At 48.9% G+C, this 15181-nt stretch overlaps 1 protein-coding gene and 1 pseudogene across 1 annotated transcript; both read left to right on the top strand.

Annotated features, from left to right (window-relative positions):
- The first annotated feature begins 470 nt into the window (after positions 1 to 470).
- Positions 471 to 972, top strand: LOC105858217 (large ribosomal subunit protein uL24 pseudogene; annotated as a pseudogene).
- Positions 973 to 1598: 626 nt separating this feature from the next.
- On the top strand, positions 1599 to 12568 carry UCN3 (urocortin 3). Its single transcript, XM_075997591.1, has 3 exons — positions 1599 to 1738; positions 5152 to 5275; positions 12056 to 12568. The coding sequence occupies exons 1-3, from the start codon at positions 1599 to 1601 to the stop codon at positions 12566 to 12568; spliced, it is 777 nt and encodes a 258-aa protein (XP_075853706.1).
- Positions 12569 to 15181: the final 2613 nt, after the last annotated feature.

Below are 15181 nucleotides of genomic sequence, written 5' to 3'. Positions count from 1 at the left end.
TACGCTTATTTCTACTTTTCTGGAAATAGGATATTTTTAGGCCGGGCGCGGTGGCTCACGCCTGTAATCCCAGCACTCTGGGAGGCCGAGGCAGGAGGATCGCTTAAGGTCAGGAGTTCAAAACCAGCCTGAGCAAGAGCGAGACCCCCCCCCCCCCCGCGTCTCCACTAAAAATAGAAAGAAATTAGCTGGACAACTAAAAATACATAGAAAAAATTAGCCGGGCATGGTGGCGCATGCCTGTAGTCCCAGCTACTCGGGAGGCTGAGGCAGAAGGATCGCTTGAACCCAGGAGATTGAGGTTGCTGTGAGCTAGGCCGACGCCACGGCACTCACTCTAGCCCGGGCAACAGAGTGAGACTCTGTCTCAAAAAAAAAAGAAAGAAAAAAGAAATTTTAAAAATAAAAAATTGCTTTGTAAAAAAGCATATAAAGAGTCCTTTGTCTTCCCTTTTGCTGCTATCACCGGAGTGGCAACGGCCAAAATGAAGTTCAATCCCTTTGTGACTTCGGACCGAAGCAAGAACTGGAAAAGGCATTTCAATGCACCTTCCCATGTTCGCAGGAAGATTATGTCTTCCCCTCTTTCCAGAGAGCTGAGACAGAAATACAATGTTCAATCCATGCCCATCCGAAAGGATGATGAAGTTCAGGTGGTTCGGGGACACTAAGGGTCAGCAAATCGGCAAAGTAGTCCAGGTTTGCAGGAAGAAATATGTCATCTACACTGAACGGTGCAGCGGGAAAAGGCCAACGGCACGACTGTCCACGTGGGCATTCCCCCCAGCAAGGTGGTTATCACTAGGCTTACACTGGACAACGACTGAAAAAAGATCCTTGAGCGGAAAGCGAAATCTCAACAAGTAGGAAAGGAAAAGGGCGAGTACAAGGAAGAAACACTTGAGAAGATGCAAGGATAAAATAATCTTATGTGCAACCTTCATTAAAAACTGCTAAAAAGAAAAAAAAAAAGAGTCCTTTGAGGCCAGGCGCGTTGGCTCACGCCTGCAATCCTAGCTCTCTGGGAGGCCGAGGCGGGCGGATTACTCGAGGTCAGGAGTTCGAAACCAGCCTGAGCAAGAGCGAGACCCCATCTCTACTATAAATAGAAAGAAATTAATTGGCCAACTAATATATATAGAAAAAATTAGCCGGGCATGGTGGCGCATGCCTGTAGTCCCAGCTACTCGGGAGGCTGAGGCAGGAGGATCACTTGAGCCCAGGAGTCTGAGGTTGCTGTGAGCTAGGCTGACGCCACGGCACTCACTCTAGCCTGGGCAACAGAGTGAGACTCTGCTCAAAAAAAAAAAAAAAAAGAGAGAAAGAGTCCTTTGGGCAACTCCCTTGTTTCACAAAGGGGAATGGCGTTCCCTCCTGGGAGAGCAGAGCCGTCTCTTGAGTAACAAAGTCTGGACGTTTGCAACAAGCCTGGGACAGAAGGATGCTCGCGCCGGAAATAAACGATGAGCGATTGTTTGGGGAAATCTCATTTTCACCCCCGAGCTGCTGAGGGAGAGACGCCAGGCAGGAGCGATGTTCTCATTTGCAGCTCAGCTCGGGTTCAGCCCGGCTCTCTCTTGACGTCTCACACGGACAGGATGTCTGTGGGCCTTTTCCGCGCACCCCGGGACCTGCCCACGCACCTGCTGCTCTCCCAAATGAGCTTCGGCCCTCCTTCCCGTGGAGAACCTGGGGCCCCGCAGCCCCGGGGAGCCGTCCACCCGACGCAGAGTATGAAGTGAGCACGGTGGTGTGGCTGTCCCGTGACACCAAGTGGGAAAATAAGTCTCAGATGGGCACCAAGAGAGGTCGGCTCTTTAAATGCTTGAAAACACATTTCAATGGGAAGAGGAATAAAAGGCAGAATATAAAATACCTATGCCGTGTAGACCAAGTTTCCCCAGTCGCTCCTGTCCTTGTCTGAATAACCCCTAGAGCCACGCCAGGGCCATCCCTCGGGACGTCTTACGTGGACCACTGGACAGCGCTTGTTCCTTCCTCTGCTCCCACCCTGCCACCGTGGTAACTCGGATGTCCCTCCCAAAGCTACCGACCCGAAGGGGCCCAAGTGACATAGTTTCCACCAGTTTTTTACTGAGGCACAATCAAGCTGTGTTCCTCGACGAATAAGAAAGCCGATCACCTCTACTCTCGAGGGCTCCCTTCCCACCCGACGGTGCGGTTTCTCAAAGTAGTCTTCGGAATATTCTTGCGAGAAAGCCCTCCGTGGCTGCTCCCTGTGGCTGCACTTCTCACCTGGGCTACGTGGTAAAATGCAGATTCTGGTTCAGTCAGTCTCAGGTGGGAGCGTCTAACTACCGTGTTTCCCCGAAAACAAGACAGGGTCTTATATTTATTTTTCCTCAACAAGACACCCTAGGGCTTATTTTCAGGAGATGTGTTATTTTCCCCTGAAAGCCTCAGCTTGCAGCACGCACAGGGTGGCCGGGACCCGACAGGGGAGCCGACCTTGTTGGTGGGGCTGCCCGCACCTTTCCGGTCACCTCTGGGACAGCAGCTGTCACGATGGGGCAGAGGAGAAGGGCTGCTCGTCTTCTTTCCCGCTCCACGACGACACGCACGGGTTGTGCAGACGCGCTGCGCAGCCACACCCGTCACTAGGTCTTATTTTCCGGGTAGGGCTTCTATTGCGCAAACGCTTAGAAATCCTGCTAGGGCTTATTTTCGGGGAAACATGGTAGTCCCCAGCAAGGCCTATGAGGCCAGTCATGGGCCACACTTTGAGTAGCCAGACCCTGGAGTACTCAGCACTAAGTACTATAGTATTTAGCACCTGTGTTTCTCACACGTCGTAGATATCGATAAACATGTTTTGAAGGGATGACTGAATTTATTGAAGGTTTCCGCCATAGTAGAATTTTTTTATAAAACGTTATTAAGGCCGGGCGCGGTGGCTCACGCCTGTAATCCTAGCACTCTGGGAGGCCGAGGCGGGCGGATTGCTCAAGGTCAGGAGTTCAAAACCAGCCTGAGCGAGACCCCGTCTCTACCATAAAAATAGAAAGAAATTAATTGGCCAACTAATATATATAATATAAAAAATCAGCCGGGCATGGTGGCTCGTGCCTGTAGTCCCAGCTACTCGGGAGGCTGAGGCAGGAGGATTGCTTGAGCCCAGGAGTCTGAGGTTGCTGTGAGCTAGGCTGACGCCACGGCACTCACTCTAGCCTGGGCAAGTAAGCGAGACTCTGTCTCAAAAAAAAACAAAAAAAAACAAAAAAAAAAAACGTTATTAAGACATCTTCCTTTCATCCTACTGGCATTCTGCTTTTGCCTTGGAGCTCTGAGACTGGAGCATTGTTAGGTGGAAGGACTAGCAAAGGGCTGTGAAGGGAAACATCAGTCGTGGACACGGCGTCAGTCCCTGAGGGCCAACCGTTCTGCCTGGGCTCTGGCATCCCAGGAGCCTGTATGTCCGACTCACAGTGGCTTCCATCCCTACCTTCCCAACGATTACTCGCCAAAGTACAGATTTATTCATTGCTTACTCTCCCCTACCCTTAGAGCGAGCACACACACACACACACACACACACACTCACACAAGCGTACTCCTTTTACTTTAAATTGCTCCTTCCCCTTTACAACGGAAATCAACTTTGCACGATTTTACACCATCAAAAGCAAACTGCCAGTGGTGCGGCTGCCTCCCAACCTAGCCCTGGACCTTCACTGACCGACACAAAACCTTCACCCGGCCTCGACTGCAAGAGACAAAATGTAATCTCAATGTCATCGGACTCCCTACACTTGTCTTTCTGAATAAATATCTAATAATCTCTCATTTTTATTTCATTGCAATAATCTTATCTTCAATTACAGGCTCCATGTCTAAAATAACCACTCACTCTCCAAGCAGAGTTGTTTTTTTTCCCCTCGTGGTCAGAAATGCAGAGTCACCGGCAAAAGACAAGCCCCTGGGAATGTTAGAGTTGGAGAATTGAGCTTCCACGAGAAACTGCGTGCAGCCCTAAGTGATTTATTAATAACACATCTGTGCCTGTTTCCTCTTCTGAAAAAAAGAAGAGATTGAACTGTATCATGAGGTGCCTTTCAGGCTAAATATTCTATGATTCTAGAAAAGCTCACAAAAAAACGAAATCATCCCCACCCCTGCTAAAAGTGAGAAGTCAAGCAAACCAAACATCAGGGGAAATAAGAGAGAACTGAAGAATAAAGATGACCATAGTACTCTGTGTCCGTGTAAAATTGCATCAAGTTCTTACAATACTATCTTGACATCAACCTTGTCAGGAAAACAGGAAAGTAGGCCGGGCGCGGGGGGCTCACGCCTGTGATCCCAGCACTCCGGGAGGCTGGGGCGGGAGGATCACTTGAGCTCAGGAGTTAGAGACCAGCCTGAGCAAGAGTGAGACCCCGTCTCTACTAAGAATAGAAAAATTAGCCAGGTGTGGTGGTGCATGCCTGTAGTCCTAGCTACCGGGGAGGCTGAGGCAGGAGGATCACTTAAGCCCAGGAGTTTGAGGTTCCTGTGAGCTAGGCTGACACCACAGCACTCTAGCCCGGGACACAGAGCAAGACTCAAAAAAAATAAATAAATAATAGGAAAGTATACACCATTCTACATTTTATAAAACTGGAAACAGAGAACCAGAGAATTTGAGTGACCGAACCAAACAGCCAACCTAGCAACCGAGGCAGAGATGGAAACTGAGTCTCCTGTCTCCAAAGTAAATCCTCTTTCCTACAAATCTGGCTTTCTTACAATTCTCCAACTTCTTCTCCCTGTTTTTTTTTTCTTTTACTGCCAAGCTAAGATGTTGAGAAAATAATTATGTTGTTATGTGTAAGTGCTTTGAGCACTTGGGACAAATGAGCTTTATAAATACAAGCCATTTTTATTCATCTATCAACCAGATCCGCTTTTCCTCCTCACCCTGGCCCTCTGCAGGGCCTTTAAGCCCTCAACAACTTTCGAATGCCGGATGCATGAGAGACACCAACGGCTCCCCGAGGCCAGGGCGCAGTGCAAGCTCAGCAGCTCGCTGCGTTTACACCTCAGCAATGGGCAAGGGGGGGAATCACCGCCTGCTGGAAATGACACCCCCAGGGTTTTGCCCACGAATCCTCCCCTCGCCTCTGCCCGAGACTCTCTCCAATCCCACTCCAGATGCAGGCGGAAGCAGTTTCCAAGTCGTAAAGCAAACCTGGTGCTGCTGCTTCTAGGACTGCACCTGCACAGCTGCCCCGGTCTGTGGGGCGTCCCGTGTGGGCCCGTCCAGGCTACGGGGCCAGTAAGTAGCCTGTAGCATGGGCCAGTGGGAACGGACGAGCCCGCTCTGTGTGGCCAGGGGACTCGGGCTCCGAGGACAGCCACCAAAAGACTCGAGGTCTGGCTCCTCCGGGAGGAGGGCTTCTAGACCGTTCAGAGGAAACAGGACCCATCTGTAAGAAGAGAAGCCCAGGTTTGTCCTCTGTCCCCAAACCCCGCACAATTAGGCAGTGATTCTCAGCCGTGAGCGATTCCGTCCCGAGGGGACATGCCTGGGGACATGTTTGGTTGTCACAAATGAATGCAGGGAGGGTGTGTGGCAGATAGGCATTTAATGGGCAGAGGCCAGGGGTACAGTTAAATATCCTACGATACTTGGGAAACAGCCCCCCCAGAACAAGGGGCTGCCTGGCTCCAACGTCAGCAGAACTGAGGCTGGGAAACCCTGCTCTGGGGGCCGATGTTTGGTGTCTTAACAAGACGGCCTCGCTGGCACCCCGGAACCCATAAATGCAGGCAGGGGGTCAAACTCAGGTTTCCAGCTGTCTACCCCTCGACCCGCATGGATTCCATTGCTGCCCAATTACCTGAAATGGAAAAAAAAAAAAAATCTCTTAAAGGCTAGGATAGGTGAACGAATGAATGGATGAGTTTGGATTAAGGCACAAATCTAGTCTCGTGTGGGCTCCAGTCTCAAGAGACTCCAGCCCAGACAGCGCCAGGGGGAACGTGAGAGGTCCCATTTCCTGTCTCTGCAAAGAGGCTTAGAGTGGGGTGGGGGGTCTTGGAGACCTTCTCCACCCCATTCTATGTGGGGGACCTTCCCCACCCATTTTATATGTGGAGTAGTGTATGGTTTATATATGGAATAGTGTATATTTCATATATGGAGTAGTGAGTGTATGGTTTGTGGAGTAGCATGTGGTTTATATGTGGAGTAGTGTAGGGTTTATATGTGGAGTAGTGTATGGCTTTCCATATGTCCCCAAAATAACTCATGGGCACTAAAGGGGTTTGATAATCTCAGAAGTCCGCTTACCTCTTCTTCAACCAGAGGAATTTCCAGAGCATTTGGGAGGCAAGAGGGGACACCCAGCCTGCCCTGCACGGCCCCTGGTGACGGGCACAGCCCAGCAAAAGAGCACGGGGTGCGGTGGTTTTTTTGTTCATTTGTTTCTTGGGGTTTTTGGTTTTTTATCAATGAAGCGAATTGCTAGGGCGGGCATCAATAACATCGATAACATTTTTGTGGAAAATAATTATAGTCTCAAAAACAGAAACTAAATTTGGTGAGAAGGGTAGCATTTTCCTGTAGTGTTACAAATCTTCTTAAGGTTTAGAAGGGTTCCTTTTATAAATACTGGAAGCAGTTCCTTTCTTAGTTGTGTGACTTGTAAGTGCTTTCTCCTAGTCTGTCTTGTCTTTCTATTTTTTTTTTATTAGTGAACTTTGAAAAGCAGATTTGAATTTTAGAAAGGTAAAATGTATCAGTTTTTTTTAATGGATCATGCTTGTCGTGGTGCATTTTAGAAACTTTTGCATAACCCAAAGTCACAAAGAATTTTTTCTTGTGTTTTCTTCTAGACATTTTATACTTTTAAGCTTTACATTTAGTTCTATGATTAATTTTGAGTTGATTTTCATATGTGGAGTAGTGTATGGTTTATATATGGAGAGTGTATGGTTTATATATGGAATAGTATATGGTTTTTATGTGGTGTAGTGTATGGTTTATATATGGAATAGTATATGGTTTTTATGTGGAGTAGTGTATGGTTTATATGTGGAGAGTGTATGGTTTATATATGGAATAGTATATGGTTTTTATGTAGAGTAGTGTATGGTTTATATATGGAATAGTATATGGTTTTTATGTGGAGTAGTGTATGGTTTATATGTGGAGAGTGTATGGTTTATATATGGAATAGTATATGGTTTTTATGTAGAGTAGTGTATGGTTTATATATGGAATAGTATATGGTTTTATGTGGAGTAGTGTATGGTTTATATGTGGAGAGTGTATGGTTTATATATGGAATAGTATATGGTTTTTATGTGGAGTAGTGTATGGTTTATATATGGAATAGTATATGGTTTTTATGTAGAGTAGTGTATGGTTTATATATGGAATAGTATATGGTTTTTATGTGGAGTAGTGTATGGTTTATATATGGAATAGTATATGGTTTTTATGTAGAGTAGTGTATGGTTTATATATGGAATAGTATATGGTTTTTATGTGGAGTAGTGTATGGTTTATATGTGGAGAGTGTATGGTTTATATATGGAATAGTATATGGTTTTTATGTAGAGTAGTGTATGGTTTATATATGGAATAGTATATGGTTTTTATGTAGAGTAGTGTATGGTTTATATATGGAATAGTATATGGTTTTATGTGGAGTAGTGTATGGTTTATATGTGGAGAGTGTATGGTTTATATATGGAATAGTATATGGTTTTTATGTGGAGTAGTGTATGGTTTATATATGGAATAGTATATGGTTTTTATGTAGAGTAGTGTATGGTTTATATATGGAATAGTATATGGTTTTTATGTGGAGTAGTGTATGGTTTATATGTGGAGAGTGTATGGTTTATATATGGAATAGTATATGGTTTTTATGTAGAGTAGTGTATGGTTTATATATGGAATAGTATATGGTTTTTATGTGGAGTAGTGTATGGTTTATATGTGGAGTGGCATGTGGTTTTTATGTGGAATAGTATATGGTTTTTATGTGGAGTAGTGCATGGTTTATATATGGAATAGTATATGGTTTTTATGTGGAGTAGTGTATGGTTTATATATGGAATAGTATATGGTTTTTATGTGGAGTAGTGTATGGTTTATATGTGGAGTGGCATGTGGTTTTTATGTGGAATAGTATATGGTTTTTATGTGGAGTAGTGCATGGTTTATATGTGGAGTGGCATATGGTTTATATGTGGAGTAGTGTATGGTTTATATGTGGAGTGATGTATGGTTTATATATGGAGTAGTGTATGGTTTATATATGGAATAGTATATATTTTATATGTGGAGTAGTGAGTGTATGGTTTGTGGAGTAGCATGTGGTTTTTATGTGGAGTAGTGTATGGTTTTTATGTGGAGTAGTGTATGGTTTTGAGTAATTTTGTTGTATACGGATATTCACTTGTCCCAGCACCATTTGTTGAAAGATGTCCTCTTCCCATTGAAGCAACTTTGTGCGTCTGTAAAAAGTAATCGACTGTGTACGTACGGATCTATTTCCAAGCTCTTTATACTGTGCCACTGGTCCATATGTTGATTGGTGACACCCGGAACTATAGCTTTATAATACGTCTGAAACTTGGGTAGTGCACGTTCTTCAAGTTTGTTCTCCTTCAAGAGAGTGTTTTATTATAGCTATGCTGGGTCCTTAGGTTTTTTTCAGATAAATTCTAACATCAGCGGGGAGCGGGAGGGCACGGGGGTGGGGGGAGCGGGAGGGAGGAGGGCGGGAGGCCACGGGCACCTGTCATGTGGTGACGTGGACGGCTGGTTCTGGTTGTCTTTTAAATGAAATCTCATCCCCGTGTAGACACTGCGTCTGGAATTACGACCCACCCTGCGATCTGTCGCTTTTATATGTATGCACGGGAGTCGAGCCGTTTCCATAGAGAGGGAGGCTCGCAGCCCACCGAGGAGCGGCACCGCGTTTCCACGGCCGGCCGAGCGAGCGAAGTCCACTCTCGGGTAAGCCTGAGGTCCCCACTGACTGACTGACGGGGGCGTGTGCGTTTGCCCTGAATTGGGAGGAGGTGCTGGGATCCAGACAGGTGTGAGAGGTGAGTGCTGCCAGCCCCCCGGGGCGAGTGCTGAACCCCGCTGCACTCTGTGTGTTCAGTCAGGAGGCACGAGCCCCAAACAGACCCTGGGGGGTGGGGGGAGCTTCCCAGGAGGCTGAGTTATCTGAGTTCTCTCCCCCCCCTTGCTGGCATAGAGAGACCGGCTTTGCAAAAAGTAGCAGATCAGAGGCAGAATCAAATCTGCTGGCACAAATCTCTTTTCTCTGAACGGGAGTTCAGCTGTGAGCAGGAAAGGGAGACCCGGTGACAGTCCCCAGACTGGGGACAGGGCGGGACGTGGGGGAAAGAGAAAGTGCAGGACGCTGCCCACGGCACCTGCAGAGCAGCGAGGATGCTGGCGTTGGTCGTTCGCCCTTCGCCAGAGTCCTTCGCTGCGTCCTCCCCTTCCACTCTCCCAGACACCCCGGGCAGGTAGCGTCTCCTTTGCAGGATGCAGCTGCTGAATCAGAGAGGTTAAGTGACACCCAAGGCAGGTGAGAGGCATGGGGGGTCTCCAGCCCAGGTCCCCTGCTTCAAAGCCCAGAGTCCTCCCGCCTTGCTACCCGGGGACCTGGGGTGGGGGGCAGAGATCTGCACAGAGTAAGCGCCGCTTGTGAAGGGAGAGGGATGTTTGCTGCTTGCTGTCTACACTTTCATCTTCAAGTTTTCTGAGAAATCCTGTTTGCAATTTCCTCCCCAAATAGAGCCACCTAGCCATAAAAAAAAAAAAACAAAAACCTTCTTTTAGCATTTAAAAGATTGTTTTTAAATGGTTCATTCTTTTGCTTTTTAGTTCAACTTTTTGTCCGTATTTGCAGACAAATGTCCCACCCCACCCCACCCCCGCCCCGGGGAATAGCTCGGCACTGGGCAAAGCTGGCTTCGTTGAGCCACCCCGTCCCCTCTCTCCCTGGCAGGTGCTGAATCCAGGCTGGCCCAGAGCCCTCCTGGCCTCACCTTTGAGTGCTGGGCTCTGTCAAGCTCTCAGCAGCAACAGTATCTCTTTAAAGCACCCTAGAAAAGTGCTACTGTAACAAGAAGCCAAGGCAGCGGTTGGGATTCAAGCTATCCAACGAGACAAATAGGGGTGTGGAGCTTTGCCCCTTAAACCTAACGAGAGGGTGCTCGGTTATTTGCATGGCAGGCAGAAGGGGAAATCCCAGACTTTCGTGTCGTGTCACTAGGGGGTATGGCAAAAGAGTCCACGTTGACATAAGAGGAGAAACCTGCTTAGGAATTCGGCTTTACATGGAGAAAACAACCAACTGTATTCTCAGCACTGATAAAGCTGAAGGTGTGATGGTTGATGGAAGATTTAAGGAAAAGAAAACTCTATTTCCCCCTGGGGACAGTTGACCCATCCCAGGAGCACAGAGCTGGCCCGGGAGACGCAGAGCAGTGGTTCGGAGAGGGTGGTCCATGATCCACAGCGCCGGCATCTCCGGGGACCGCGTTAGACGTGCACCTTCTCAGCCCACCCCAGACCTAGTGACGTGGGGACTCTCGGGAGGGGGCCCGTGGTCTGTGTTTGAGCCATTCCCATGATTCTGAACGACTCTAAGTTCGAGAACCACCGACTGAGACTAAGTCAAAGGCAAGAGGTGGTTGTTGTCGAACGCAAGATTTAGAGAAGGAAGGTCTTGTGCCGGCTGGGGTGGGGAAGGTGGTCTGTAGTCAGAACCCACAACCAACAGAAGATTCGGAACAACAAGAGTGCCATTCTGCAGGATTGAATCCCTGGCTCACACCACCTGGAGTGTGTGTGCACACGTGTGTGTGTGTGTGTGTGTGCGTGTACGTGTGTGTAGTTCTCAAAAGGTGTGTGCACACTGAACCTTCTCCTAAGGAGACCTGGAGACCGTTTACGTGTGAACAAACGTGGGCCAGCTTTTCCTGAGAGTCTGATTAGACCAGGCTCTTTCACACACTGATATTTTTAACGGAATCCTTCGCTTAAACTTTACAGGGCATTATAGTTATTGTCATCCCATTATCGGATGAGGAAATCGAAATTCACGGAGGTTAAGTAATCTGCCCAAGGCCCCGTAGTAGGCAAGTCAGGGTGAAGACGAAATTCCAGTCTGTTTCTGTCTAACTCCAAAGCCTGTGTTGTTCTCACTACACAATGCTACACACCCAAATCAGGCTAGTTCACACCTTTGGATGGTTTAAAGAAAGGACCATGTGTATTTTCATAAGATTTCATAAGTATTATGAAAAATTTTTGTCATGCAAATAAATGAACAAGTGAATGTCTGGTCATTAAAACCAACCAAGTTAGGCTGCTAAACGGTTAATTCTTTGTTATTCTCTTCACAGGGCCAGTGGCTGCCTGCAAACCTGAATTAAGCAAAACCCATAAATACTAGGAAGGTAATGCCTCTCACACTTTAGTGATCATTAAAATCATCTGAAAGGTATGCTAAAACACAGTTGCGGGGCCCAGAGTTTTTTGTTTTTGTTTGTTTGTTTGTTTGTTTGTTTTTTGAGACAGTCTCACTCTGTTGCCGGGCTAGAGTGAGTGCCGTGGCATCAGCCTAGCTCACAGCAACCTCCAACTCCTGGGCTCAAGTGATCTTCCTGCTTCAGCCTCCCAAGTAGCTGGGACTACAGGCATGTGCCACCATGCCCGGCTCATTTTTTCTATCTTTTTTGTTGTTTGGCTAATTTTTTTCTATTTATCTTAGAGACAGGATCTCACTCTTGCTCAGGTTGGTTTCAAACTCCTGAGCTCAAGCAATCCTCCCGCCTCGGCCTCCCAGAGTGCCAGGATTACAGGCGTGAGCCACCGTGCCCAGCCAGGGCCCAGAGTTTGTAATTCACTAGCTCTGGGAAAAGATGGAAGAGTGATTTGCATTTCTAGCAAATGCAATGTTAAGATGTTAAGGCGGCTGGCCTGGGCACCGCATGGGAGAACTATACCACCCCACCCCCAATCCACGTCCTCTGAGCCCCCAACCCCTGCCCACGTCCCTCTTTTCTGCCGCAGGGAGAGATGCTGGTGCAGACCCGCCTCCTGCTGCCCCTGCTGCTGCTCCTCGGGGGCCCCCGGACAGGCCTCCCCTACAAGGTCCCCAAGGCAGACCCCGTCCTCAGCCGCCTCAACTCCGCCCTGTCTGAGGCCAGGAAGAGCCAGCCGGAGGGCGCATCCCCGCGGGACAAGAGGAGCTCCCCCCACTACCTGCCGGGCCAAGTCTCCTCTTCCGGAGAGAAGAAGGAGGAGGAGGAGGTGGGGGAGGACAAGCAGAAAAGGACTTCCTCTGTCTCTGGGGGCAGGGGCGGGGCCTGGAGCCCCCGGTACAAGTACCTGCCCCAGGCCCAGCTCAGGGGGAAGCCGTACCAGGACAAGGCCAAGAGCGACCGGCACACCAAGTTCACCCTGTCCCTCGATGTCCCCACCCACCTCATGAACATCCTCTTCCAGATCGCCAAGGCCAAGAACCTGCAAGCCCAGGCGGCCGCCAACGCCCACCTGATGGAGAAGATTGGGCGGAGGAAGTAGAGGAGGAGGCCGGGCAGGGGGCAGGGGGCAGGGGGCAGGGGGCAGGGGTGAGGCTCAAGGACAGGAGGCGGTCAGGGGCGAGGCGCACCGTCAGCTGGTTCGTGTCCTGTGGGATCGGTGGGTTTCCCAGGCTGCTCCACCACGGAGCCCCTCTGACCTCTCCCTGCCCCAGCCCTGTCTCCCTTGTCGTCTGTCCTCACACAAGAGCAGTATCGTCCCCCTGCCCAGACACCGGCCAGGGGCAGAGTCCACACCGTCCTCCTCCCTGGGCTGCCCCACCCGGAGGGGAGCCCTGAACGCCAACCCCACCCCCAGGCAGAGCCCGGAGACGCTGCCCTCCCCATCTGGTCACCGAACCCCTTCCCTGCCTCCTCGCCCCATTAAAACTGATGGTTTCTTGAACCCCCGGCCTGTCTCTGTTTCTCTGCCCCCAGCAGCCACCTTTGAACCCCGAGTCCCTCCGAACAGGGAGGTGGGGGAGGGGGCCCTGGCGAGTCAAGCCCGGTCTCCCCAGGAGGGGATGGGCTCTGGGGGGACGGCTGAGCGCTGGCGTCCTCGGTCACTGGCTCTAGAGCCGTCCCTGGAGCCTGGTCCCACCCGAGGGACATGACCTGGGAACTGTTTTCGATGCCCAGGCCAAAAGGGAGAGGGAGGTTTAAATGACGCCCCTGGAACATTCCAGACTCCTCCATGGCTCTTGGGGGTGTGGGGCTGCCGGTCCTCTACGGGGCGTGTGGAGCCCACGGTCACCCCGGGCGGCGAGCTGGGAGCCTGGCAGACGCTGATGTCTGGGGTCAGGCCTCTGCACCCCCCAACAGTCTCGGCGAGTAGACAAAGGCAAAATCTGAGAAGCAGCAAATGCCACCAGGGAGGATATAAATGATGACCTGTAAAAGTGATAGCATTTAGTGTAAAAACGATATATGTGAGGGATTCAGAGATAAGAATATTTAATATCGGCCGGGCGCAGTGGCACACGCCTGTCATCCTGGCACTCTGGGAGGCCGAGGCGGGAGGATCGCTCAAGGTCAGGAGTTTGAAACCAGCCTGAGCAAGAGTGAGATCCTTTCTCTACTAAAAAATAGAAAGAAATTAATTGGCCAGCTAAAAATAATATATATAAAAACTTAGCCGGGCATGGTGGCGCATGCCTGTAGTCCCAGCTACTCGGGAGGCTGAGGCAGGAGGATCGCTTGAGCCCAGGAGTTGGAGGTTGCTGTGAGCTAGGCTGATGCCACGGCACTCTAGCCCAGGCAACAGAGTGAGACTCTGTCTCCCATGCCCAAAAAAGAACATTTAATATGAGCAAAATCCCACTAAAAGCGGACATCAGCAGGAACTCCGATGGCTCCTGGCAGCAGAGCCCGGGGCTCCCCAGACCCCCAGAAGAGGGGATTCCGCATGGGGACAAATCGTAGACCAACAAAATAAACTTTTCCGCGTGGAGAAACACACACACTGAGACACACCCGGGACTGACACCTCTGCCAAAGTCAAAAGACGAATGAATGGCAAATTTGGAAAACTGTTTTAAAACACTCATATAAAAGATAAATGGATTATTTATCAAAGACACAGAGAACTACTCAAAGTTGAGGAGAACAAGAACAAATCCAGGAGATAAATAAGCGAAAACATGAAGAGATCACATAAACACACACACACACACACAAAAATTATAAATGACCCTTGAATATGTGAAAAGACACTCAGCTCCACCCATGATAAACGCACTGATGTGTGATTTCGTATCCACCCTACTATGAAAGTCCCTAAGTGTGACAACACACCCCGTTGGCAAGGTCAGGGGCTGCCCTCTTCCATGGCTGGCTGGTAGGAGTATGAACCCTAGACAGGTGACTTGCCGACACTAATATCGAAATTACAGATTCATTTTTCCTCTAGCCCAGCAATCCTTCTGCTGGCAAGAATCACTGAAAACGATTTTTTTTTTAAAGTTAAAAGTAAAATTAAAGGCTAGACGCAGTGGCTCACACCTGTAATCCTAGTACTCTGGGAGACCGAGGCGGGAGGATCACTCAAGGTCAGGAGTTCTAAACCAGCCTGAGTAAGAGCGTGACCCCATCTCTACTAAAAATACAAAGAAATTAATTGGGCAACTAAAAATATATAGAGAAAAAATTAGCCGGGCGTGGTGGCTCATACCTGTAGTCCCAGCTACTCGGGAGGCTGAGGCAGGAGGATTGCCTGAGCCCAGGAGTTTGAGGTTGCTGTGAGCTAGGCTGACGCCACGGCACTCACTCTAGCCTGGGCAACAGAGTGAGACTCTGTCTCAAAAAAAAAGTACCCCAACTCTTAACAGGACTAAAGCTCTAAAAAAAAAAAAGTGAGAATGCAACTGTTGTTTCCATCCTGGGAAAACCACATGCTGGGGAAGAAAGAATTCTCCCCGGGGGCTCAGAACATCTCTGTCTGAGTCTACACGGTTAAGTGTCTGTGAGCAAATCTTTTAACTTCCCTGCATTTTGTGAACGTTACCGCATTTAATTCTCACAAGCCTGTGTTAAGTAGCTACTATGTCTTTCCATTTTGAAGATGGATACATTGAGGCCCAGAGACATTAGGGAGCGAGTCCAAGGGCTCCCAGCTGTT

This window comes from Microcebus murinus, chromosome 25 (assembly GCF_040939455.1).
Source record: "Microcebus murinus isolate Inina chromosome 25, M.murinus_Inina_mat1.0, whole genome shotgun sequence".
Classification (NCBI taxonomy): domain Eukaryota; kingdom Metazoa; phylum Chordata; class Mammalia; order Primates; family Cheirogaleidae; genus Microcebus; species Microcebus murinus.
Note: the sequence above shows the minus strand (reverse complement) of the source record. Positions and strands in the feature narration are given on the sequence as shown.